This window comes from Verruconis gallopava (genome assembly GCF_000836295.1).
Source record: "Verruconis gallopava strain CBS 43764 unplaced genomic scaffold supercont1.18, whole genome shotgun sequence".
NCBI lineage: Eukaryota > Fungi > Ascomycota > Dothideomycetes > Venturiales > Sympoventuriaceae > Verruconis > Verruconis gallopava.
The window spans coordinates 1-22,775 of NW_015622154.1; the positions used below are offsets into that span (position 1 = coordinate 1).

Sequence of the window (22,775 nt, forward strand, 5' to 3'; positions counted from 1 at the left end):
ATATAATGTATCATTTTATCAGATATCATATAGTAGAGAATAATATAGACCTTCTATATATTCCTACTAACAAAATGATAGCTGATGGATTTACTAAAATACTTACAGGACCCAAATGGCAAGCATTTTTCAGAGGTCTTAACCTAAAATAAATATAAGATACCTGATCAAAATAAGCTATATATAAGTACCTAAATTGTCCTACTTATAATAGCTTAAGGGGGTGTGTTAATCCAGAATGAGATTTATAATATATTTCTTAAATAACAGAATGAAAATATTAGTCATTCAGGTATTAGGTAATAACCGAGGTATTCAACTAACCGAGGCTGTATGAAAAGCGGGGTAATTGGTCTATATAAGCAACATGACCTACCTCAGTTTTGTAAAGTAAGTAAAACAAAAATATATATCTTCAATATATAAGTTTTCTTCTATATAAATCTTACTAAGCATCCGCCCTCCAATACCAAAGCTTAACACTAATCAGGTATTAAATAAGCTGGACCTAAGATTAAAACCCTATTATCTAATAGGATATGGATTAAATTAATATAAATTACTAGATTTTATATCTAATAAGACTATCTGATCAAGAGATATAAAAATACTAGAAGGTAGATTTAAAGAATTACCTCTTAATTCTCTAAAAAATCCTTATATATCTAAAGATATATCAGATATAGAATCAGCAGATTCACCAAATATATCTGATTAGGAAGATATAGAGGATAAAATAGCCCTAGTAACTAGTAATAATTAAGAAAACTTAATAGATCCTAATAACTGGTGAAGCCTATATAATCAGTTATTAGAATAAGCTTTAATAACTGATATAGAACTAATAAGCTATCAAGAGATAATGACTTATCCTGATAAAGAGCATTACTTAGAAACTTATAATTAGGAAATTAATTAGCTTATTAAAAATAATACATGGACTTTAGTACCTAAACCTAATCAAAAGGTTTTATAGGGTAGATAGGTATTTAATAAGAAGATTAAACCTGATAGTTCTATAAAATATAAGGCTTGCTGGGTAGTAAAAGGTTATATATAGGTATATAGTATAAATTATAAAGAAATATTTATTAGTACTACTAAGCCTGATACTATAAGGATTCTATTATATATAGTTATATATTATAACTGGTCTATAGAATAATGGGATATAAAATAAGCATTCCTAAATACACCTATAGATATAGAAGTATATATAGAATAACCTTAAGGATTTATAGATTAAAAAAAACCTAATTAGGTTTATAAGCTTAATAAAGCTTTATATGGTCTAAAATAATCTGCAAGATAGTAATAGCTATTTTTAACTAATATATTAGTTAAAAAATTAAAATTCTACCAATCTGTTATAGATACTACTATATATTATAAAGAAGATATAATATTAGCAGTATATATAGATGATATATTAGTTTTTACTAAAAATTATTATCTAATAAAAATACTATATCAAAATTTAACCTTATAAGGATTAGAAATATCTAATCTAGATAAGATTAAACACTTCCTAGGAATTCAAATAAAAAGATAAGCTAATAATATATATATTAGTTAAGAAGACTATATATATAATATTATTAGTAAGTTTAAAAAATCCATAGTTAAACCTAGGAAAATATTACTATCTACTAGTACAAAACTAGTAGAAAATATAAGTAAGGTAAATATAAGAGATATAAAATAATTTCAGTAAGAAATAGGATCTCTTATATACCTTACTACATGGACCAGACCTGATCTAGTAATAAGTGTTTACTTATTAGCTAGATTTATATCTAATCCCAGTTAAGAACATTTCAAAGCTATAAATCATCTATAGGGGTATTTATTAAATACTAGTAAATACTGCTTATCATATACAACAAATCAATCTAGTCTAATAAACCTAACTGGTTATATAGACTCAGATTGGGGGGGTAATCTTATAGTAAGAAAATCAATATCAGGCTATATATTTTTTTCTTTATATAAGAACCTTGTAAAGAAAATCAAATAGTATAATCAGCACTTATAATATAGCTTTCCAAACTTTAAAAAACCCCTACTATAAGTAGCTATGAAGCTAAATATATGGCCTATAAAGAAGCTATAAAAGAAAATCTATTTATTAATAGTCATAAAAGAGGGGTATTTATACCAAGTATAGCACTCAGCTCAGTTTACTTCCTTAGTCGCCAGTCTTGACACCTAATCCAGATATACTGCTTCCCATCTTGATATCACGCCTACATCAACCCCTTACACTCTAGGTCTGCACATACAGGCAACCCCGGCGTCCAATCAGGATGTTGATAAGTCTGAGAGGACTTTTTTTGTGACCCTAATGGCTTCTCTGAGCGACTTAGAGATAGATTCGCTTAAACCTAAGTCTTCAACCTTCATCTGCCTTGATAGAAAGAGCTGAAGACCCATGATAACCTGGGGTGTTTCTTTGGCACTCGAAAACATTGTAGTAATGACAGACCTCAGACTGTTGCTATCATAAGCGGCCATTTTAATGCGACATGATAGTTGGGATAGAGCGGTTGCAAGAAGAATCTCCAGAAAAGTTGTCGTTTTTGCTTGCAAGTATGCAAAATTTAGCACCTGTCGAGGCATGAGTCTGTTAAGTCGGTAGAGCGGTTCAAATTCGTAACATACCTTGAGAGAAGTCAAGGACAGTGCGCCATCAGCAATAAGTTGCCCATACATCTTTCCTAGGTTTACAATCTTCCTTAGGTCCACACAGTCGTCATCATTATCTTGCTCCCCATCACTGTCATCTGTAGATGTATTCTTTTCGCCCATGCGCCTAAACAGGCCCCAAAGACAGTACTGCATTGCCCATTTGTAGCGATGTTCAGTGCATAGTTGCTTTGCAATAAGTGTGTAGTACGGATTGTAACCTTTCTCAGCCCCTGCACAATGGATCAAAACCGCCGGGATTTCAAGCTCCTGAGTTTTCTTCAGCTTGAGTTTATTCAAACGCATACATGCGTCTTTGTAATCAGAAGCGGAGAGAATGTTGATAAATATTGTGCGGCGAACATCTGTGTTCATGCGCTGCTCTTTAGCAAGGACGAGGAAATTTGTATCGAAATCGGTAGAGTATAAGCGTTCTTGTGAACCATTATCCTGGCATATATGATCTTCTCCGGTAGTCGCGCTTGATTTCCGTAAATCGTTCTTCCAGCTTGCGCCTACAAGCCACCACTTACCCTCCTTCGAAGAGCCTCTTATATCAGATAGGCCAACGCCGAGAGGCTCGTTGGCCTTGGACCTTGTGTTCATTGTGCCTAATATTTTCTTCATGCGTACAGTGTGCTCCGCAGCTACGGACAAGATGCTGCCAGATTTCTGCCGATTGTTTTTGAGATCGTTGATGGTTTCAATCATGAACTTCGTGCGCGTGGGCAATTTTGTTGCGGTGGCCTCCGCTGCAGATCGCTGAAGAAGGACAACGATGTCTTTTAGTGAAGAAGGATCATCGTGTCGAAGTTGAGGACCACAATTCCTGACAATTTTAAGGAGTAATTCTGTGTTCAACTCAGACAAATCAGCCAAAAAAAGGCGGATATAGTCGAATATGACGTTACTCCCAACAAGCTGGAATGTGTAGAGCTGTGCAAGAAAGGCTATAAGATTTGTGGTTTCCTTCGAGTTACTGGAAGATTTCAGCTCCGCAGTATATACTGTATCAAAATCAGAGACGATGCGCTCTAGAAGTTGCGCCCCAAAGTGAGCTCCAATTAATTTGTATGTGGCAGCGGCAAAGCCAGCATGTAGGATGATAAAGGTGTCCATAAGAGCCGTGCGGTCATGCAAAATGTCCAACAAAAGATCCACTAGAATGGTAGATACATGTTGTCTTGCATTATTTGCATATGCATTCTCAACATCACGTAGAATGCTAGGCATGTTGCTTTCTGATAGACGGTTTACGAGTCCACGCAAAAGTCGTCGAAGTTTTGTCAGATCCTCGACTCCTGTGGCTGCCGTTGTCCGCAGTAATGGTGGTATGTATTTCTCCTCCGTTGCCATGGCAGAAACGGGTGGAACGTAAGGGTTTTCGCGTCGACGCCCATCACGCTGCTCTTCCTTCACAGTAGAGCCTCCACTCCCGATCTTGTTGACATCATCGTTATTAGAATTGTGGCTTAAAGCTTCGTGCTCCAGCTCACCAAACCCTCGGAATTCGACTTCCTGAATACAGTCTTTCTTTACACCCATCACCAAATTGTAATTGGGACTGTCATCTATCTCATTTTTGGCAGTGATGTTTAGGTCGCAGCTCTCTTCCTGCGATGAACGCTCACAATCCGAGCTATCAGTTTCCAGATAATTATCAGACGTTCGCATTCGCTTTCTCTTGTCGAACAGAAAGTCATTGTAATTAGTGCGGTTTCGTTTCTCGACTGTGCCGTCCACGTACTCATCCAAACCGTCCAACAAATCGCCAAAGTCATCATCAAACACTCGAGAGCGTTTTTTTTTTCCTTTCAACCCCAGTTTTTTCTCTAGAAATGCAATTTCTGCGTCGTCTTCGTTTAGTTTTGCCTTCACCGTGAGTGAAAGTGGAGGACAGTCTGACTGTCTCGAGTTGGCTTTTCTCCTTTCTTGTGGTATCGGATTTTGTTCATGAGCCGATCCAGACACTTTTATCTTCACATCCAATGCGGGTGTGGATTTCAGGTCCTCGTTACTGGTTTCTTGATTGCTTCTAGGAGATTCTGAACTTAGTATGGCTTTACCAGGCTCAGATCGATATCTATGCTCTTGAGAGCGATGACCTTTTTGGAGATCTCTGAGAGCTTTCCGCTGCCCTTTTTGACCCGTACTCCAGTCGTGTTTGCGGTGATATGAGTTTTGGCTATTGCTGTAAGCTCTGACGCTCAATCTGTCGAGCAGAGACGAGGGCAGTTTTGGCCCCCTAGGTGTAGTGCGTCTCATGTCTGGGTAGATAGATCGTAGCAATAAATCCGACGCCTTGTTAATTGTCCATAGGGTTGTCACTATTTTCAAGGTTAGAGTTCTGGATGTACAGCCGCAAGGGCCATGCAGAGGAAAAAATGGATGTGAACAGATCACCGGAAAATCTCCGTACAATCTCCGTTATGAGTTTAGCTTCCTACCCACAGTCATCATCGTTCGTCATGAGGACTTCTAGTTGAGGAAGGGAATCCAATAAGGAAGAAATCACACGATGCCTGAAGCTAAGCACATGAATCATGAAGAAGTACGCGGAGAAGCAGTTTTCATACGTCAAGGGCTAACTGAGAATAGTTCTTCGAACAGCTCGCAGTGCTACTTAAGAGTTGTCAGGCCAATGGTCACGGAACTGTGCTACTCAGCCAGAAACGCCTTACGTATGACCAGCGCCCCCCAAATATTCTACCAAAGGAAGGAGAGATAGCCGGTAACTCACTTTGGGACCTTAATTGCTTGAATCCATTACCCCTCATCATCAGGGCAAGCAATGCAGCATCTCCTGAGAAGAGAAAAGCGGGACAGAAAACGAAGATTAGCACGATCGTAAAGCCTGATCAGCTGGAAGCGTTCTACTTTAGATACGCTGATATCTGCAAAAAGAATATGGAAGGCTTGCGGAAGAGAGACAGAAGCAAAAAGAAAAAGGAAAAGAAGAAGATTAAGAAGGAAGGAGAGACTGGCTAAGGCTCTTTTTTCTTCTAGTGAAAGTACGTGGCTAAACTCTAGGAATCATGAGGCGAACAGGTCATGAATAAGCTGGGAAGATCGATGATTTATGAAAAAAGTGAATTTCTCTGCTTAAGTAGATTTGCACAGGAGTTCGGGAAGACGACTGCAAGATGTCGAAATCGCTGTTACACACGTTCGCCTGAGAAGCTTATATGCCTCTGCATTGAAAAATGGAAGCATATGATTTTGATCCGTACCAGCGATATCTTGCTTTTTATTTCACATGTGTAAAGCAGGCGGTTCACGCATAAGTTGTTCGTCTTTGCCCATATAGCCCGTCCTTGTGTGAAGGTGCCTTTGAAGTGATTACGTTATGCTCCCCATACACTTAGAAAATGCCTCCTCTCAATGCTAAGACTAAATGTAATGTTGCTCCCCCCTCTAGGTTGTACTCTGCGGCGGTTTTGTCATCATTCATCTGCTTGCCTCCGAAAATCAAACGTTGCTGTGGTGGGGGTATTCCTTCCTTCTCTTCGACGCGTTCCTTAATTCTCTTGACCGGGTAGTCCGGCTCGATGTCAAGTTCAATCTCTTTGCCAGTGAGGGTACGGACTCTGGTTCTATCTTTTAGCTATGGCATACAGAAGAGAGAGGATGGTGGGGTCGCAAGCGCCTTACTTGATGAGCATTTTGGTAAAGTTAGTAAGCACTCAAGCAGTGTCACAACTCCGATGTTGGATATAGACTCTTTAGCACTTCGTGAATTTGTCTTTGGAGGTGATAATGTTGCTTGTAGTAGTGCACACGCTTCAAGTTGTTAATTATTCTACCTGAATCCTAGGTCGGCGGGCTGGTGTCTTTGGTGCCAAGACCTGTGCACGTTTCAAAGCTTCAGCGTCGGCAAACAGGTATTATATTAATCCGCTAAGAAGTCTATATTTGCAAGCAAATAGGAGAAGGAAAAAATCATTGTAAATTTCAGTGTTAATAGGATTTAATAACTTATTACAACATTCACTTTTTTGTCAGTAGCCTTTTAACGACCTGGGAATACAACGTCTATTCTGATTTTCTTCATACACGCTCATTCTAGGCGACTCGTGTCACCCTTCGAACGGTCCTTCTAGCTCCTTCGCCAACGAGCTGCACGCTTCCCTCAAGCTCCAGAGCTCGGAGAGCATCTAGAATCTCTTTGATATCAGCCTGACTACCACTCTCGCCATCACTAATCTTCTTTGTGATGTCAGAAATCCTAACGTTACCCGTAGCCCCGGATTGCAACATTTCGTCGAGAACGCCAAGCACAGCCATTTTGAGATTATCCTGCCTCTTGCGCTCGCTCGCAGAAACACCCTCAGTTAGGAGGCCCATATCGATCAAGCCAGTCCTCGAATCAGTAGCGGCTTGTTTCAAAGCGCTTTTGATCAGACGAACAGCTTCTTCAACATCGCGGGCTTCTACGACCGAGCTTAGTCGCATTTTTGCATGAGCTTCAGAAAGACGGATCATGGATTCGAGCTGGCGAGTTGTGGCGGTTATTCGACGGTCCTGAGCCCGGACATCAGCACCAAGAGAGCGCATTGCAACGTAACTGTCTACGAGGACTTTTGATGCAGCCTCTGTTATGCTTGGTTGAACGTGCTGACGAGCATAGGATATGTATGCTGTGAGGAATTCGACCGGCTAATCCCAACAATTAGTAACAAGACAATAGAAAATACTCTACTTCTTACCAAGACTTCATCACGACTGGCGTTCTCAGGTGTGTCCTCAAGGTACATGCCCACCATGTGTCTAGCCAATTTCCGGTCTGCTTGCTCATCAATTCGATCAAGCACAAGGTATACCAAGTCGAACCTTGATAGCAAGGTTGGCGGAAGATCTATATTTTGAGGCACTGGTAAATTAGGATTGTACTTGCTTCCTATTGGGTTTGCCGATGCGAGAATACTTGTTCGAGCGTTGAGTGTTGTGATAATGCCTGCCTTAGCGATAGAGACGGTTTGCTGTTCCATAACCTCGTGCAGAACTGAGCGTGTGGCGTCCCCCATCTTGTCAAATTCATCAATACAACAGATGCCCCCGTCGGACAGAACCAGAGCACCAGACTCCAGCACCATCTGTCGCGTTTCTGGATCGCGAGTGACATATGCTGTCAGTCCAACAGCTGATGAGCCTTTTCCACTAGTGTAAACACCTCGCGGTGCAATTTGATGAACATATCTGAGGAGTTGAGACTTCGACGTGGATGGATCACCGCAAAGTAAGACATTAATGTCACCCCTATACTTCGGACTGCCACCTTTCTCGAAGCTCTTGTTTGTGCCACCAAAGAGTTGCAGTAGCAGTCCTTTCTTGACATCTTCCATCTCGTAGACGCTTGGGGCCAGCGAACGAGATAAGAGGTCGTAAACATCCGGTCTTGCCGCTGTCTCCTTGATCCGAGCCTCTTCCTCTTCTGATATCTTGCGAATCTCCCTTGTTTCACCCGCGACGTGTTCGGCCACCTCTTCCTCTATGGTAGTAGTATCTAGTCCGAGTCGGCGCTTGTCAACCTTCTGGATGTGGACGACATCAACGAAAGTTTTGAAGATGTTCTTAATTGATCTTTGCCTTGGATTGATCCTCATTTGATTTGCCTTGAACAATCCAGTTACCTCCACCCTGTCGCCAGGTTTGCAAACATCCACCAGATCATCGTAAACACATAGCGAAACTGAGTGCGGTGTTTGGCCATCCGGCACTTCGTCAGGAGTTTCCTGTAATTTGACGACTTGCTTGTCTGCAAACTTGCTTCGATTGTGTACGATCTGCATTGAATTGGAGGATTCGCAGGCTGCGCGCGGACACTTTGTGGGCTCGGATATCTTGCCACGATCAATCTGAACTGTAACTACGTGAAAGCAGACTGCGCACTTGAAAAAAGCCTCTTTCATGTCGGGTATGATAGGAGTTGTACGAATGACGAGCCCTCTGATACTAACTAGCCTATCAAGGTCTGCAGATTTTATTAGCATGCAAAAAAGAGACACGATCGTTGAAAAGGCTTAGACTCACCTCCTGGGTTCAGATCACGCAAATTGACTGTTTTGTCTAAGCCAAAAGGACGAACAGTATACCTTTTCTCCTCGACTTCTTTCCTGTACATTTCAAGCTTTTTAAATTGCTCTGTCATACTATGATGTTCGACCCCGGGGTTATCTGAGCTTGGCACAGGAGGTAGTGAACTCGAATCGCGCTGCCTACTATTATGCGCTTGGTTGATCAGTGCTCGTTCTTCGTGAATCCTCTTTTCGGCAAGTTCGATCATTGCGTCCTTGATGCATGCGTCGATGACTGGCACACACTCTTCTGGATATGTTTGCAACTGTTGCCATAGTTTTCTGGTTGGAGGATACGCTTTTAGACTTCGGATGTCAAGATTTAAGGCTGTAATATTCAGCTCAAGCATCATCTCGAGCATATCCCAGTATTCCTTGACATTTCCTGGATGATCAGGTCCAAGTTGCTCACCTTGGGCAAGCTCACCGTCCATGATCATACGATATTTCTTCCTGTAGTTTCTGAGGAAGTCGTCGAATGCATGTTTCGTGTCGGTGAGAGACACATTAGTGCCCCAGATAACCATATTATCCATACCGCCAAGTGCATCTGCATCTGACGTGTTTGGGTTGAGGTTTGAAAATGTAGTGGCCTCGGAGATGTCTGCAGGCATGCCATTCTGGTCAATGATAAATTGTCTCCTTGGGCCTTTGGCACCCCAGAAATCTGAATTGATATCTCCTCGAGGTATGATATTCAATGTAGCACTATCGTTGAGGGCTGATCGAATGAACAAAGCGCTACTGCTGCTTTGGAGGTCCATTGAGCGCGTATTGCTATTTCCTGGTCGTATCGGACTTGAGCTTGAGGCATATCGAATTGGAGACGACTCTCCAATATTGGCTTGCGATGCTCTTGGTGTCTGATCGCCGTCTACTTCTGCACTCCTTTGTAAAGATGCTGTGTCGCCATTGATAGCGTCTGCGTCTGGTGCTGGAGAAGACTGGAAGAAAAGTGGAGATGACGCTGACAGCTGCGAAGAAAGAGGGGGAGGTCGCGGAGTACCATTATTGCGCTGCGAGCGCCGAAAATCAGGAGAAGACATAACTGTGATATATTGTGAGCCGATACAGTATGTATTATGGCCAAAAGGTGAAAGTAGCAAGGAGATGAGATATTGGAGAGCCAGCGCGAAACGCGTTGGGGGTCAAACGCGCTAGATGAAAGGGGAAATCTAAGTGATTTGCTCGCTCCTGTCAGCAGCTTTCTCTGTCCAATGACCTTCATTCACGACTCAATCGTAACCATCAAAACATCACGGAATTACATAAACCAAAGCAAAACCTGTCGTCGACAGTCTTTGATCCTCTTTGGGGGCTATACAGACATTATCCTTAATTACATTGTACTCGTGGCAAATATAGTCTGCAAATATGGCACCTCCATCGAAGCTGGCAATAGCGACGTCCGTCGTCCGCCGCCTGATGAAAGAGGAGGCAAGCTACCATAAGGAAATCGAGCAGCAGCAGATCCGAATTCAGACGATGGAAAACAGCGGCGACGGTGAGAATGTAGAATATGAGCTAAAACAAGAGGTATGCGGAATTTTCAGGTAAAGTTGTGATACTAACCTTGCTTGGCAGAAACAAGCCTTGGCAGAGACGAGGACGGTGTTGATATCGATGAAGGGCAAGATCCAAAAAGCCATCAATCAATTAGAGGAAGAGATTGTGTGTGGAGCTCTTAGTAGGCTTTGGAATCCCCTCTGATCAGTGAACTAGGAACAAAACCAGCACGTTGATGATGTCACCTCTGTGGAGGAAGTGGCAAAGGCGAAGGAGATTATCGCAGAGGCGAAGGCCAGATATGCTTCTTGAAACGATATTTAACCAGTGCTATTGGAGAAGACATCTTTGTCTTTAAGCCATTCACTCCAATTGTCAAGGGTTTAGCCTGGGCCTAGAATGTTTAGAGTATTTGCTTGGGTCTAAAAATGTTTTGCACTGTTCGGTAAGCGTTGCTTCCAAAGGGTTTGTTAGAACCGTCAGATGAGAATCTCATTCTTATCGTTGCTATGATCCAAACATGCTTACATGTTGACGATTTGACATTAATGTCCGAAATCGATCGGTGAGAATGTTGATTGTCTACAACATGGTTCGCTAGGCAGCAAATCATTTCAGAATGGAATCTGAGCTGGGCGTGTTTTCTGAACCAAAACATTAATGTTAGAATGTGTATTCTATGTAGTACGATCACCATCGTTAGGTTCCTCCATTTGATCATATGGTGGCAATGGCGTATAATTTCAATAGCGTTCTTGTCTCGCAACATGTCATCTCATGAAAATAGCTTGTTTTAATGTACGGCTTATTGAAGTTGGCAGACACTAACAAAACCTATGCAAGGACTTTTTAGAGCAAGATCGCGAATAGTATTCGTTTATTGATTGATAACACAGAGTTTACGAGGTAGGGACTAGAAATAGCAAGCCATTCAGTCCAAGGAAGTGGTACACGATCAGAGCAATGGCTCTAAGCAACAATGCGAACAAGGGTCCTTGCATTCATCTATTCATGAATTCTGAATTTGGCTTTTCGCTGTCGAAAATAGCTGTGATTAGATTCCTGAAGTCACGAAGGACGTATGATTAAAATCAAGTCCTAGATGCCTGCAAGTTATGTTCTAGACTGCGAAGAGTTGAATCGCGGGATATGGCAAAGTCTGCATGGATGGATGCTCCGATTCCAACCAGCAAAGAGGCGCTGAGTTTAACGAGGTAACGTTTTGCTTATGCTACGGGAGGAATTCTCTTTGTGAAGGCTAAAGCCACCCATCCACCAATCAGGCAAAGGCCACCAAAGGGCGTTACTGGACCCAAAGACTTGAAGCGCACCGGATCGAGAGTAAGGAGATATATTGAACCAGAAAAACCGAGCATGCCGAGAGCCAGGAGGGACATGGCGACTTTGTTCTTCGGAGCAGCACAACTTGCAAAGAGAAGCACTCCTGAATGAATAAGCTATTCAATAATTAGCGTAAAGTAGCTCCGAGGAATTCAGATTGTAAAGGAACTTCACTTGATAATGTGCTGCCGTGCTCCAATTGCTTATCCGTTGTGGATCAGCAATCTTTTTTTTCAGCCCATGAGCGCCAAATGCGCCAAGCATCACAGAACTTGCACCATAAATGCATCCTAATGTCCAGAACAGAGACGGCATTCTGATGAATTCGTGAAAGGAGAGAGAAAGTAGCGTATTAACGAAGGTTTCGGGAGATGCAAAGATCTGATTGATTCATACCTAGGGTAGGGCTGCCCTAAGGCAACAAGGGATAATAACTCTTAAGTCCAACGAACCTTAGCCGAAAGAGCTTGCAACCGTTCTATCATTTAATTAAGCTGTGATACATGTAGAATGGCCTCATTCTGGCTCTATGATTCCGAAGAGAGTATAAATTTTTTGCCCTAGAATGGCAGAATGCTGGGTATCTAACTTTTGCTAAACAGATGATCTCCATGCGGTCAGACTGCTTGCCGTCGAGCAGAAGCCATTCCAGCGAGTCTTCAAGCGCTTAACGCACTCGGATTCCGTTATACTCAAACGCAGCCGACACTTACCGACACCGCCACCTGACGTACCAGAAGATGGGAATGTTGAGACCGAGCCCGCGGACGATTTTGCTGCGCGAGTGAACAGAGAAAGAGAGCGATGGCGTGAAGACATGAAACTAGACTTTGCGGCCCTAGAGAGTAGTATGGTACGCATCCAACTTTTGCAGCGATCAAACGAACGAGAAAGAGAACGTTACGCTTCGAAGAAACTCAAGATCATGGACACTGCGGAAAAGATTAGAAAGTCGAATATTGAGCTTAAATCACAGTTGGAACTCGCACGGCAGACAATGGAGTCGCGCAAGAAGTATGACGAGCTCGCGGACAAGATATTCAGTAACAAGCTACTCAAGTCACGAGAAGAACAAACGCAAATGCATGAAAAGTTACAGAAAGAGATTGCCGAACAGGAGCAAGAGGCAAAGGAGTATGCCCAAGCGGTTAACGTTCGACGGCGTCAATGGTTTGGCGCTGTACAAGCAGCTTTGATGGATATGAAGGGTATTCAGCATCCCGAGCTGCAACAACAAGACGACGAGCTTAAGATCATGGAAGGGGACGGTTATCTAGTGCGTGATGAGGAGCAGGAAAACTCAGGTCGAGAGGGCAGTAGACCTCATTCAAGATCGAGATCAATGTCTGCCGCAAGGGAGACTACTCCCGATCCGACTGAACAGAATGACGAAGCTGCTACTGAGACTGAGGAGATGTCGAAGTTGCTCTCTCAACAGGGTGGAGCGACTGAATTGCAAATCAACCGATTGAACATTGAGGCGATGGGAGAAGATACTGCTATGCGTGAAGAAGTCATAGCTACTCTTCTTGAAAACGCCGAGGAAGGGGAGGCAACTGATTCGAACGATATAATGGAAGACTAGAGTTCAATTCTTAGCAATCAAAACAGTCCTCGCACATTTGACTAGGGGACTTTGAATTGTCTGCTCTTATGTGTGACTCTTCGGAGCTGCACATGACATTATACGTTGTCCCTGATTTGGTGCTCTTAAATTCTTTCTTGAATTCAATTTATTAGGATGATGGAAAGCCATATATCCTGGGAATCTGTATTTATAAACGGAAGAACTTGGGCACAGAGTTAATCCTTTCGGTTACCACAATCCGACCGGCGCGAGCTTAGCTTAATGTGCCAAGCCAAACTGCAGTAAATTAAATCAAATTAAACGCAGGTAGCGATTCGTTGCCAGGCATGAAGGCATTTATCTTCTTCAGCGAGATTTATTTCGGCGCAAAAACATGGACTTTTTATATCCAGCGTCACATCCTGATTATGATGCTGCTAAGCTCACTTGGGTTGCGCCCCACGCTAACTCGCTCAAACAGGACTAGTGATAATTGAAGCTTAGTCTGCGTGCATGTGGTCCAGTGTTCTCATGAGCGAACCGTTGAATCAAATGCAAAGTGAGACAGTATGTGATCACATCATGCTTTCCACGCTTCTGTCTCTCTCTGGGAGTCGCTAAAGCACTTTCAACTTGGTAGAAATTCTGTACATTGTGCGAGTTACGCTTTATTGCTCTTACATTTTCTCTCGTCTGCGTCCTAGAGGCAACCGTACCACGGCTCCTGTGGATAGCGCTACAAGACTCCGGGAAACACTCGGACGCAAGCTTACAAAACAGACATCCAACCAGACACGAGTCTCCATGGACTTGCCAGAACGGCTACGTGAGGGGAGTGACGAAGAGCGTGACATTTGCGCGCCGTGTCACGGCGGAGTTAATCTCAACCAGAGCATATTCAGTTTGATAGCAGCAGCAGGCTCAGCTGCAGGACTTGACGAGATAGCGAACGATAGTGAAGAAGATGGGAGCCATGATGGCACATCGTTGAGCCAGACTGTACCAGCTCTTCAGCCAACAGCTGCGGGCATCCTTATGAACGAGACTTCACAGGCGGAATCGTTTCAACATCGTCGAAGGTCGTCGAAAGCAAAACTCATCAAATCTATAAACAAACTTAAGATGAAGCCCCTACGAGGACGCAAGGGAGCTACCGCCACCAACGATATCATGTCTTCCTCACAGATCTTACAACCGCGTCAAGAACAAGAGTATGAAGAAGACATAGAGGACGCTACGCTTGCAAATGCTCCGCACTTGAGCAAAATACTCCACGCTGATATACAGATGCGCAAAGAGCTGGGAAGAGCTCATGATGGACAACGGACAGCCCAGGACCTTTTGCAGCCGTCGTTGTCACTCGCGGAGCAGGTGCAAAAATTATTCAAGTTTAAAGAAAAACAGGACATCATTGCTGAGTATAGATGTCAACTTGTGCAAAACGTCAATGTCCCAGGATATATTTTTGTCACTAAACGATACATCTGCTTTTACGCCTACCTCCCGCACATGACCTCGAAAGTTGTGAAGACCGGGTACATTTCCAAAAGAGGGATGCACGACCCAAGATACCATCGATTTTACTGTGAACTCAAAGGTCATGTCTTGAGTTTCTACGAGGACCCTGCGCAGATAAATTACCCGCGGTCACTGATAGACATGCGAAGAGCAATAGGAGTGTTTGCCACTAGGGGAGAGAAGGGCAAAGATGAAACTCACTTTACCCTGGAGACAGATAAAAGACAATATCAACTGAAAGCAGACAGCGTCGAAAGCGCCACAGACTGGCTCAGAGTTTTGCAGCAGGAGCTTCTTAATACTCATAACAATGGAGGTCTCATAAAGATTACGTTGCCTATTGATAACATTTTGGACATTGAGAACAATTATATTCGTGGTATGGCGTTCTCCGAGTCACTAAGGATTCGTGTTATTGACAACGACGAAACCTACGCGGTTGAAGAGGTAATAATGCTGCATTGAAGAACCAAATTGATAGCTAACAATATCTTTAGTATTACTTTACATTCGATAGTCATGCTCAGGAAGCTACTAGGGTTTTAAAGCTGATGGTGCAGAGCCATGACGAGCCGAATGACTCTGATATGTCCGGAAGCGAAGAGCGTAGTTCCGGTAGACATAGCCTTGTGGAGAGACCGTCAGCGGTCCCTGCCCATACGCCACCTTTACGGGAAAGTGTTCGATCAACATTATACCCACATTCTCCAGAGATTCGGGCGTTTTCAGGCTCTAGGATCAGCACAGGGTCGAGGAAATCAAGTTTAGAAGTGGAGTCAAGTATGGAATTACGTCGTCGAAGCAATGATGATGATAATGATGATGGGAGAAATAGTGTCCCCATCAGTGGCCGATGCAAAAGGTCACCTGCTTCACCTACTCCAGGAGATTCACAGGAATCTCCATACTCACCCACCATGACTTCTGCTGATCAGGACACGGAATCGTCAGCCGCAATACAATCCCTGGACGAGACAATTGATGATACAAATGCTTCAGAGAGCCAAATTCTTAATCGAAGTGACGTATTTCAAGTTCCTACTCTCTATGCACCTTCGCCGAAAAAGCCGAGAACGGAGACGGACGTGGCCGTCCCACAGCGAGCTTCTCAAGATACTGAGAGGAGAAAAGCAAGATCACCATCCGATGAGCGACTTTCAGTGCCAAAGCGACCAGCAGCTATTTCGCGTGCTGTTTGGGGTGAATTGACTCAATATCAGCATGATGCGCCAAAAATGATAAACTCCAGTTACAGTATTGGGCGTCTGATGAAAGCCGGAATGTCTCCTTTGCAGAGTGCATCAGGGATTGCAGGCTACATTAACAAGCAATCAAAGCAAATGAGTAGCTTGCTAGCAACAGAATCTATGGGTTACTACGAAAAAGTTGCTGGTATGTGGCATGGTGGATCGAGACATTATGCCTCACCACACGGTATGCGCCTAGATGACAACGTTCCGGACAAGCAGGAAGAAGAGCAGGCTATGAAGGATGCTCAAAGATTTCGAGAACACTTTGCTTTGCCTGAGTCTGAGCAACTCTTGGCATCGTGGCACTGCTATGCACAACGAACACTTCCTATGTACGGGAAACTGTATTTAGGTAGCACACATTTATGCTGGCGACCTCTCATGGCACGAACAACAAAGATGAAGCTCCCTTTGAAAGTTATTGAAACGGCATTGAAGGGCACTAGTTATCGATTAGGCTACGCTGGCATGTGTCTAGTCGTCAGCGGAGACGAAGAAGTTTTCTTCGACTTCAACAATGTCGGCCTACGTGATGACTGTGTGGTCAGCATTCTTCTATCATTGCAATCGATTGAGACAAACGCTCACGTTGTGGAGTCGGGACTCTTCTCACAGGAAGAGTTGAAGGCCACCAAGCTAGCTAAAGCAGAACATCAAGCTTTATTGAAAGCCAGACGCGCAGAGAAGATAATGGATGAGTCAGAAGATGAGCACGATGATCTTGCTGAGTCAATGATGTTCGATAACCCTTCTACATCCGCTTTGGATGTTAGACCTCAGGGGTCTCTGAGAATCACATGTCTCACCATCGGTTCTCGAGGAGACGTTCAGCCATACATTGCTCTCTGCAAAGGCCTCCTCAACGAAGGTCATAAGCCCAAAATAGCTACTCACGCAGAATTTGGGCCATGGATTCAACAGCACGGCATTGATTTTGCGCCAATTGAAGGCGATCCAGCTGTGCTGATGCAACTTTGCGTTGACAATGGGATGTTCACGCTCTCCTTCATGCGGGAAGCCACCTTACGCTTCCGCTCCTGGATCGAAGGTCTCATGGACAGCGCTTGGAAAGCTTGCCAGGACAGTGATATTATAATTGAAAGTCCAAGTGCTATGGTAGGCATACACATTTCTGAAGCTCTACAAGTGCCCTACTTCCGTGCATTTGGCATGCCTTGGACTAGAACACGGGCATTTCCACACGCATTTTTTGTGCCCAACAACAAATCTGGTGGAACATATAACTATATGACCTATACACTTTTTGACACTTTGTTCTGGAAAAGCACGTCAGGTCAAATAAACGCGTGGCGAAAGAGGCAGCTCGGTCTCCGTCCTACTTCACTTTCTAGATTGGCGATAAACAAGGTCCCCTTTCTCTATAATTTTAGCAAACATGTTGTACGCCAACCACTTGACTGGAGTGAGTGGGTTCGCATCACCGGTTACTGGTTCCTTGATGAAGAGCAAGGCTGGGACCCCCCGGAAGAGCTTATTAACTTTATTAAAAAGGCAAAAGATGATGGCAAGAAAATTGTTTACATTGGCTTTGGCTCAATCACAGTGGAAAACCCTGCAGCACTTACTCATACTGTCGTACGGGCAGTAGTGGACAATGATTTACGCTGCGTTCTTTCCAAAGGTTGGTCAGAGCGATTAGCAAAAGCGCCTCAACTGGTGACGGCGGAGCCCGACTTCCCTCCTGAGGTTTTGCAGATCAAGTATTCCGTTCCACATTCGTGGCTGTTTCCACAGATGGATGCTATAGCCCATCATGGTGGCGCGGGTACTACAGGTGCAAGTTTACGTGCTGGAAAACCCACAATCATTAAACCATTCTTTGGCGATCAATATTTTTTCGGAAGTCGTGTTGAAGACCTTGGGGTTGGTATTTACATTCGGATTCTGAATGAAAAGAAACTCGGGCGAGCATTATACTACGCTACCCATGATGAGCGGATGAGAAAGAAGGCACAGTATATAGGCGAGCAAATTCGGTCCGAGGATGGTGTTGCGACCGCTATTCGCGCCATTTACCAAGACCTGGACTACGCACGGTCGCTTGTTCAAAAGAAGTCTTCGAAGAGCGATGCCTTTGGTAAAGACGGTCACTTCGATTTTGAGCACGAGATGGATGAAGAGCAATGGACCATTGTAGGTGATGAAGTTGTTCCAGATCTTAAACAGATGCCAAAGAGCATGCACCAGGATCAAGAGGAAGAGGGTCTTGTTGGTGAAGTGAAGAATTGAAAGCAACTAGAAGAAATTAGGCTGACTTGTTAGTCTGGTGATGCAAAGCATGCATAGCGCGGCGTTCGCTTGACTATTCTGTTAACCTCTTATGATAAGGTTGATACCATGGTTGGCAATCGGCAATATAAATGGCGGCTAGAATTAGTATATGTGTGGCATTCACGTCGTCCGTAGACTGATGAAAATGCTCTTATGATGAAAATTGATAGTTTAGTTCTTCACTTCATCATATTCAAGTTTTTCCAAACGGAATAACATAGCTCAACACGTCATGGCTCATACGAATAGTACAAAAAATTGGACGAAAATTCATCAAGTCACGACTTACCTCTCGCGTCCAGGAAATCACGAAATTAATGCTAAACAGTGTACGCTTTTGCAACGCTGAAGAGAGTGAAACTTCAACAACAGTACAATGTACCTCATAGATGCGAATCAAGGGTATGTTCAGGATGAATGCATTCTATTTTTAGACTACATATCATCCTCAGCCACCACGCTGAAAAGGCTCTCTTGCATCGAGCCAAAAAAATTCAGTCCTGTTTGGGGTTCGAACACGTCGCTCGTGTTCCACAAAGCCATTGTCGATGCTAAGGTTCATGCCACGAGCTGGACTACGCCGCCAGCTTCTTTAATCTTGCGCTCAGCTTCCGCGGAAAAGTATCGAGCACGGACAACAAGTGGAATTTCTGGAATGCGACCTTTTCCTAAGACCTTAGCATAGCCGAAATCCAGCAGGTTGAGGACCGGGGCGGTGTCGGCTTCCTTATTTGCGAGATACTTTTCGCGCTGTTCAGCGGGGACTAGGGACCAGAGCTTGTCGAGGTTTATGACCGGTTTCCAGAAATGATTGCCTACCAAGGATATTAGAGTATACTCTAGAATTCTAAATTCGAAATTTCACACATACTTTGCTTATGGAAATATCTCATGCCGACCTTGCCAAAGTAACCTGGATGGTATTTGTCCATGTTCGTCCTGTGGTGGTGCTGACCGCCAGCAAGACCGCGACCACCAGGATGCTTTCGATGCTTGCCAACGCGACCTTTGCCGGCACTGACGTGACCGCGATGCTTCCGCCTGTGAGGTCTATTAGTCTCTCGAACGAATGTAGGGTTCTGCTATGCAATTCACGGCGGCGAGCGGGAAAATTGCATCCATTTGTCTTCTATGTAGCGGTAGAACTCAATGGCGCCGGATCATTCAAGGGAAACCTACGTCTTCGTTAATCTGGTGGGCATGTTGATGGCTTTTTGATTTGTGCGATGGGGGTTCTATGTACGCAACTCACGAAAATCTAAATGAATGTGGGATTGCAGACGGCGCCAGGCTTTAAGGCATCAGATCGAGGCATTAAAAGTCACGTGATTCTAAACTATCAAGTTAACTTAACTTTGTTAATTTTCGGACAATGTCTTTAGTATGTTGCATTTGTCGGTGTGATCGATGAATCTGAGATCATTGATTGGATTGATTGAAGCTTTCTGGCAAGTGCTCGCACATACCACCCCTTACTACCTCGCCTATCCGGCCATCTCTGATCTTAATCAACCAATATACTAGCCTTTTTAGGACGTGACGTCCACTGACAGCACGTGCCTTGCTTTGTCAGCCAGACATAACTCTGCGCTCTATTTCCGGACATTCAGCTCATGAGTTCATCTTTCTCACTCCACCTCAGCACCTCCCACACTGATCGACTGCCCACGTTATCGAGCTTTTTGCCATCGATGCGCATCGCTATCGATTTCCGGTTCCGTTTTGAAGAGCGAAAGTGTTCTTTCTCTTACTCATTGACAGCATCACACTCAGATCTGCACACGCCACTTGCAAAACTTCATGTTTGATTGCAACTGAAGGTAACCAACAGAGCAGCGCGCACGGCACTTGTCCAGCGGGAAAGAGGAAGTCGTGCCAGAATCAGATAGCTTTGTTGGAGTTGTTCTCACTGTTGTGGGAGGCGTCTTGTGTCTCATAAACCCAAGCAACACTGGACTGTCCATTCACCCTCGTACTAACACTACCCTATTCTGCATTGTATCTCTACTCTTTTCAACTTTTCCTCCTTTCTAGCAACTTCAACAGGCCTTCAGTGGCCACAATACGAAGCTTTTTCTTCTTCACCTTCATCTTGGAACCTCACTGCGTTGTGTCTACCGTACACTCTCTGGCCGCAAGCGCACAAAGTTGTTGTCAAGCAAAGCAGCTTTTGCCTACGGTAACATAATACCTTTATTGCTAGCTGCGTTTTGAACGAACTGTCGCCATGACGTCTACAGTCTTCTTCAAATTCAAGTCTCAGAAGGAGCCTCAGCGTGTCACTTTTGATGGCACAGGAATAACGGTATTCGAACTGAAGCGGGAAATTATCACCATCAGTGGCTTGGGCGATGGCACTGATTTTGACCTCTCCTTATATGACGATACAGGTGCCGAAGAGTATACCGATGACACCACAATAATTCCACGTTCTTCCTCTGTTATTGTTCGGCGATTACCCCCCTCTTTGGGACCTGGTCGAGGTAAAGCTTCTCGGTATGTGACTGGGAAGGCGCCAGTCAAAGCAATCAACAAAAATGTGACATCAAATCCATCAACAACTCTTCCTGATTTCAGTGCCGCTACCAATGAAGCAGAGCGACTAAATGCGATCTTCGCTGCTGAAGGTGCGTCATGGGAGCAGCAGCAACAAGAGATGGCACAGCAAAAGCGAGTACAATTCAAGAGCTCTAACAAACGCCCCCTCAACGTTCCTGATCATGAACCTCCACCGAAATATGTTTGCCATAGGTGTGGTCAACCCGGCCACTGGATTCAGATGTGCCCTACAAATAGCGACCCAAATTTTGAGTCAAAGCCCAAGATCAAGCGAACAACTGGTATACCCCGGTCATTCATGAAGAAGTTGGATAAACCTCTGGGTGAAGGAGAGATTGAGGAGGGTTTGCAGGGGGGTACCATCATGCTGGATGCCGATGGCAATCATGTCATTGTAAACCCAGATACGGCTACATGGAAAAAGGCGGAAGCCAAACTAAACGCATCCGCTGCGCAAAAGCAAGAGGCAGAGGCAGCGGGAAGCAAAGAACTGCGGGAACTTGGTCTAGAATGTCCAATTGACAAGAAGCTTTTCGAGAATCCTGTGAAGACTCCTTGCTGCGGCAAGACGTATTGTCATGATTGTATTGAGAACGCACTTGTTGACAATGACCTCGAATGCCCGAATTGTCAAAGGGACGGCGTCTTGATCGATGATCTTACTGTCGATGAAGACATCGCCGCCAAGATTCGAAAATATGAGGATGATAAGATCGCGGAGAAAAAGGCAAGAGAAAAGGATCAAGCTGTTCCGAAAAGTCCTAAGGTTGAAACAGCGGATATAGAGGAATCAAAGTCGCCTGCTGCTGCAATTACGTCGCCGTCGCCAGAGGTAAAAGAACCATCACCGGCACCGTCAAATGCCAGCATAGCAAAGAAACGTCCGGCTGATGAAAGTTTGGAGAATCCACGAAGCCCCCCAAAGGCGCCAAAGTCAATGCTTGCAGCACAGCAGCAGAATATCCCGCCAGGTTTTGACCCGAAATTCATGGAAATGATGATGCAGTACGCTCCGCAGGACTTCGGTAATAGTCAACAATTTCAGAATCAGATTTTTAACCCAAACATGATGGGAATGATGGGCATAACTATGCCAAGTATGATGAGCATGCCTAACGCGATGATAAATCCCATGATGATGATGATGGGAAACGGAATGCAAAGTAACACCTTCAACAACCAGGCTATGGGTACCATGGGTTACAATGACGGCTCGAATGGCATTAACAGCACCTGGCAGCAACATAACGGTGGAGGCTACGCTCAGAACGACTGGCACCAGGGAGCTACATGGAGTAATAATCGCGGATTTGGTGTCGGCTATGGCGGAGGAGGGGAGAATAGCGCCTATGCTCGAGGTCCAGTTAACCCTAATCGTGCACGTGGGCGACAGCAGAGACAGGCACGAAATGATGACTACAACACTCTATGAGTCCATGAATAGGCGCTGAGTTGGTGGGTATGACCATAGTTTTACAGTGCATTGTCTCGGCGTTTCGGAGAGGTATTTGCGGACACGAAGTCACTTGGCCAAGTGCTGGCGAGACTTTCTACGAGGCGGCACTGCCTAAATTTTGGAAGATTTTCTCCGCTGCAGTATGCAGTCTATCACTCCAAAGACGCAAAGAAAATAAGCAAATATCATGTTTCTGAACATGTATGTAGATTCTCTCAGGTCCCACATTTACAGCCCTAGGATCATTTACTGATGTCTTTGAATGAAGATCAAGTCGCTTTCGTCTATTGTAACGTCATTCGGATGTGGAGTTTGCTTTTGGCCAGAACAAATCCCTGGCGACCCGAAAGATCCAAGGGTCCATGACGTAATGCTGAAAGTTTGACATGGACTTGCTCCACGAATTGGTACAAGAAGAGCCTGCTTCCTGGACTGGGATTCTCTCGTTTAGGCATATCAACTAGAGTTTGCTAAGTCAAAATATCCAACCTTTTGAACTTTGTAATCAAAAATACCTGTAAGTTGTG

General features: G+C 44.1%; 9 protein-coding genes across 10 annotated transcripts; 5 read left to right on the plus strand and 4 right to left on the minus strand.

The window, feature by feature from the left end:
• Positions 1-1,967: 1,967 nt before the first annotated feature.
• PV09_05612 (uncharacterized protein) lies at positions 1,968-5,031 on the minus strand. Its single transcript, XM_016359137.1, has 2 exons — positions 2,662-5,031; positions 1,968-2,607 (listed from the first exon to the last, which is right to left on the minus strand). The coding sequence occupies exons 1-2, from the start codon at positions 4,948-4,950 to the stop codon at positions 2,302-2,304; spliced, it is 2,595 nt and encodes an 864-aa protein (XP_016212816.1). The 5' UTR covers positions 4,951-5,031; the 3' UTR covers positions 1,968-2,301.
• A 114-nt stretch (positions 5,032-5,145) lies between these two features.
• On the plus strand, positions 5,146-6,025 carry PV09_05613 (uncharacterized protein). The gene is made up of 2 exons (XM_016359138.1): positions 5,146-5,236; positions 5,284-6,025. Exons 1-2 carry the CDS (start codon positions 5,204-5,206, stop codon positions 5,671-5,673), a joined length of 423 nt encoding a protein of 140 aa, XP_016212817.1. The 5' UTR covers positions 5,146-5,203; the 3' UTR covers positions 5,674-6,025.
• PV09_05614 (NEDD8 protein) lies at positions 5,669-6,567 on the minus strand. The gene is made up of 2 exons (XM_016359139.1): positions 6,337-6,567; positions 5,669-6,272 (listed from the first exon to the last, which is right to left on the minus strand). Exons 1-2 carry the CDS (start codon positions 6,345-6,347, stop codon positions 6,047-6,049), a joined length of 237 nt encoding a protein of 78 aa, XP_016212818.1. The 5' UTR covers positions 6,348-6,567; the 3' UTR covers positions 5,669-6,046.
• A 77-nt stretch (positions 6,568-6,644) lies between these two features.
• Positions 6,645-9,874, minus strand: PV09_05615 (uncharacterized protein). The gene is made up of 3 exons (XM_016359140.1): positions 8,716-9,874; positions 7,392-8,656; positions 6,645-7,341 (listed from the first exon to the last, which is right to left on the minus strand). Exons 1-3 carry the CDS (start codon positions 9,803-9,805, stop codon positions 6,748-6,750), a joined length of 2,949 nt encoding a protein of 982 aa, XP_016212819.1. The 5' UTR covers positions 9,806-9,874; the 3' UTR covers positions 6,645-6,747.
• A 107-nt stretch (positions 9,875-9,981) lies between these two features.
• PV09_05616 lies at positions 9,982-11,014 on the plus strand. Of its 2 annotated transcripts, XM_016359141.1 has the most exons (3): positions 9,982-10,295; positions 10,344-10,430; positions 10,482-11,014. In XM_016359141.1, the coding sequence occupies exons 1-3, from the start codon at positions 10,134-10,136 to the stop codon at positions 10,575-10,577; spliced, it is 345 nt and encodes a 114-aa protein (XP_016212820.1). In that variant the 5' UTR covers positions 9,982-10,133; the 3' UTR covers positions 10,578-11,014. The 2 variants fall into 2 exon arrangements, with proteins under 2 accessions (XP_016212820.1, XP_016212821.1); XM_016359142.1 differs by having other exon boundaries at positions 10,344-11,014.
• Positions 11,015-12,086: 1,072 nt separating this feature from the next.
• Positions 12,087-13,344, plus strand: PV09_05617 (uncharacterized protein). The gene is made up of 2 exons (XM_016359143.1): positions 12,087-12,150; positions 12,209-13,344. The coding sequence occupies exons 1-2, from the start codon at positions 12,117-12,119 to the stop codon at positions 13,189-13,191; spliced, it is 1,017 nt and encodes a 338-aa protein (XP_016212822.1). The 5' UTR covers positions 12,087-12,116; the 3' UTR covers positions 13,192-13,344.
• A 382-nt stretch (positions 13,345-13,726) lies between these two features.
• On the plus strand, positions 13,727-18,392 carry PV09_05618 (uncharacterized protein). The gene is made up of 2 exons (XM_016359144.1): positions 13,727-15,138; positions 15,189-18,392. The coding sequence occupies exons 1-2, from the start codon at positions 13,978-13,980 to the stop codon at positions 18,189-18,191; spliced, it is 4,164 nt and encodes a 1,387-aa protein (XP_016212823.1). The 5' UTR covers positions 13,727-13,977; the 3' UTR covers positions 18,192-18,392.
• On the minus strand, positions 17,758-19,477 carry PV09_05619 (60S ribosomal protein L27a). Its single transcript, XM_016359145.1, has 3 exons — positions 19,413-19,477; positions 19,105-19,274; positions 17,758-19,048 (listed from the first exon to the last, which is right to left on the minus strand). The coding sequence occupies exons 1-3, from the start codon at positions 19,433-19,435 to the stop codon at positions 18,792-18,794; spliced, it is 450 nt and encodes a 149-aa protein (XP_016212824.1). The 5' UTR covers positions 19,436-19,477; the 3' UTR covers positions 17,758-18,791.
• Positions 19,478-20,460: 983 nt separating this feature from the next.
• PV09_05620 (uncharacterized protein) lies at positions 20,461-22,224 on the plus strand (the record flags this gene model as incomplete). Its single annotated transcript, XM_016359146.1, has 1 exon — positions 20,461-22,224. The coding sequence occupies one exon, from the start codon at positions 20,461-20,463 to the stop codon at positions 22,222-22,224; it is 1,764 nt and encodes a 587-aa protein (XP_016212825.1).
• Between the last annotated feature and the right edge of the window lie 551 nt (positions 22,225-22,775).

Coding starts and splice junctions, on each gene's coding strand:
- PV09_05612 (XM_016359137.1), bottom strand. CDS start 4,950: ATGAGACGCACTACACCTAGGGGGCCAAAACTGCCCTCGTCTCTGCTC. Junction 2,608..2,661: donor TGTCCTTGACTTCTCTCAAG/GTATGTTACGAA, acceptor ATGCCTCGACAG/GTGCTAAATTTTGCATACTT.
- PV09_05613 (XM_016359138.1), top strand. CDS start 5,204: ATGCCTGAAGCTAAGCACATGAATCATGAAGAA. Junction 5,237..5,283: donor AGCACATGAATCATGAAGAA/GTACGCGGAGAA, acceptor AACTGAGAATAG/TTCTTCGAACAGCTCGCAGT.
- PV09_05615 (XM_016359140.1), bottom strand. CDS start 9,805: ATGTCTTCTCCTGATTTTCGGCGCTCGCAGCGCAATAATGGTACTCCG. Junction 8,657..8,715: donor GCGTGATCTGAACCCAGGAG/GTGAGTCTAAGC, acceptor TAAAATCTGCAG/ACCTTGATAGGCTAGTTAGT. Junction 7,342..7,391: donor CCAGTCGTGATGAAGTCTTG/GTAAGAAGTAGA, acceptor TGTTGGGATTAG/CCGGTCGAATTCCTCACAGC.
- PV09_05616 (XM_016359141.1), top strand. CDS start 10,134: ATGGCACCTCCATCGAAGCTGGCAATAGCGACGTCCGTCGTCCGCCGC. Junction 10,296..10,343: donor AATATGAGCTAAAACAAGAG/GTATGCGGAATT, acceptor CTTGCTTGGCAG/AAACAAGCCTTGGCAGAGAC. Junction 10,431..10,481: donor ATCAATTAGAGGAAGAGATT/GTGTGTGGAGCT, acceptor TCAGTGAACTAG/GAACAAAACCAGCACGTTGA.
- PV09_05617 (XM_016359143.1), top strand. CDS start 12,117: ATGGCCTCATTCTGGCTCTATGATTCCGAAGAGA. Junction 12,151..12,208: donor GCTCTATGATTCCGAAGAGA/GTATAAATTTTT, acceptor TTTGCTAAACAG/ATGATCTCCATGCGGTCAGA.
- PV09_05618 (XM_016359144.1), top strand. CDS start 13,978: ATGGACTTGCCAGAACGGCTACGTGAGGGGAGTGACGAAGAGCGTGAC. Junction 15,139..15,188: donor AAACCTACGCGGTTGAAGAG/GTAATAATGCTG, acceptor CAATATCTTTAG/TATTACTTTACATTCGATAG.
- PV09_05619 (XM_016359145.1), bottom strand. CDS start 19,435: ATGCCCACCAGATTAACGAAGAC. Junction 19,275..19,412: donor CCCACCAGATTAACGAAGAC/GTAGGTTTCCCT, acceptor TAGACCTCACAG/GCGGAAGCATCGCGGTCACG. Junction 19,049..19,104: donor GAGATATTTCCATAAGCAAA/GTATGTGTGAAA, acceptor TATCCTTGGTAG/GCAATCATTTCTGGAAACCG.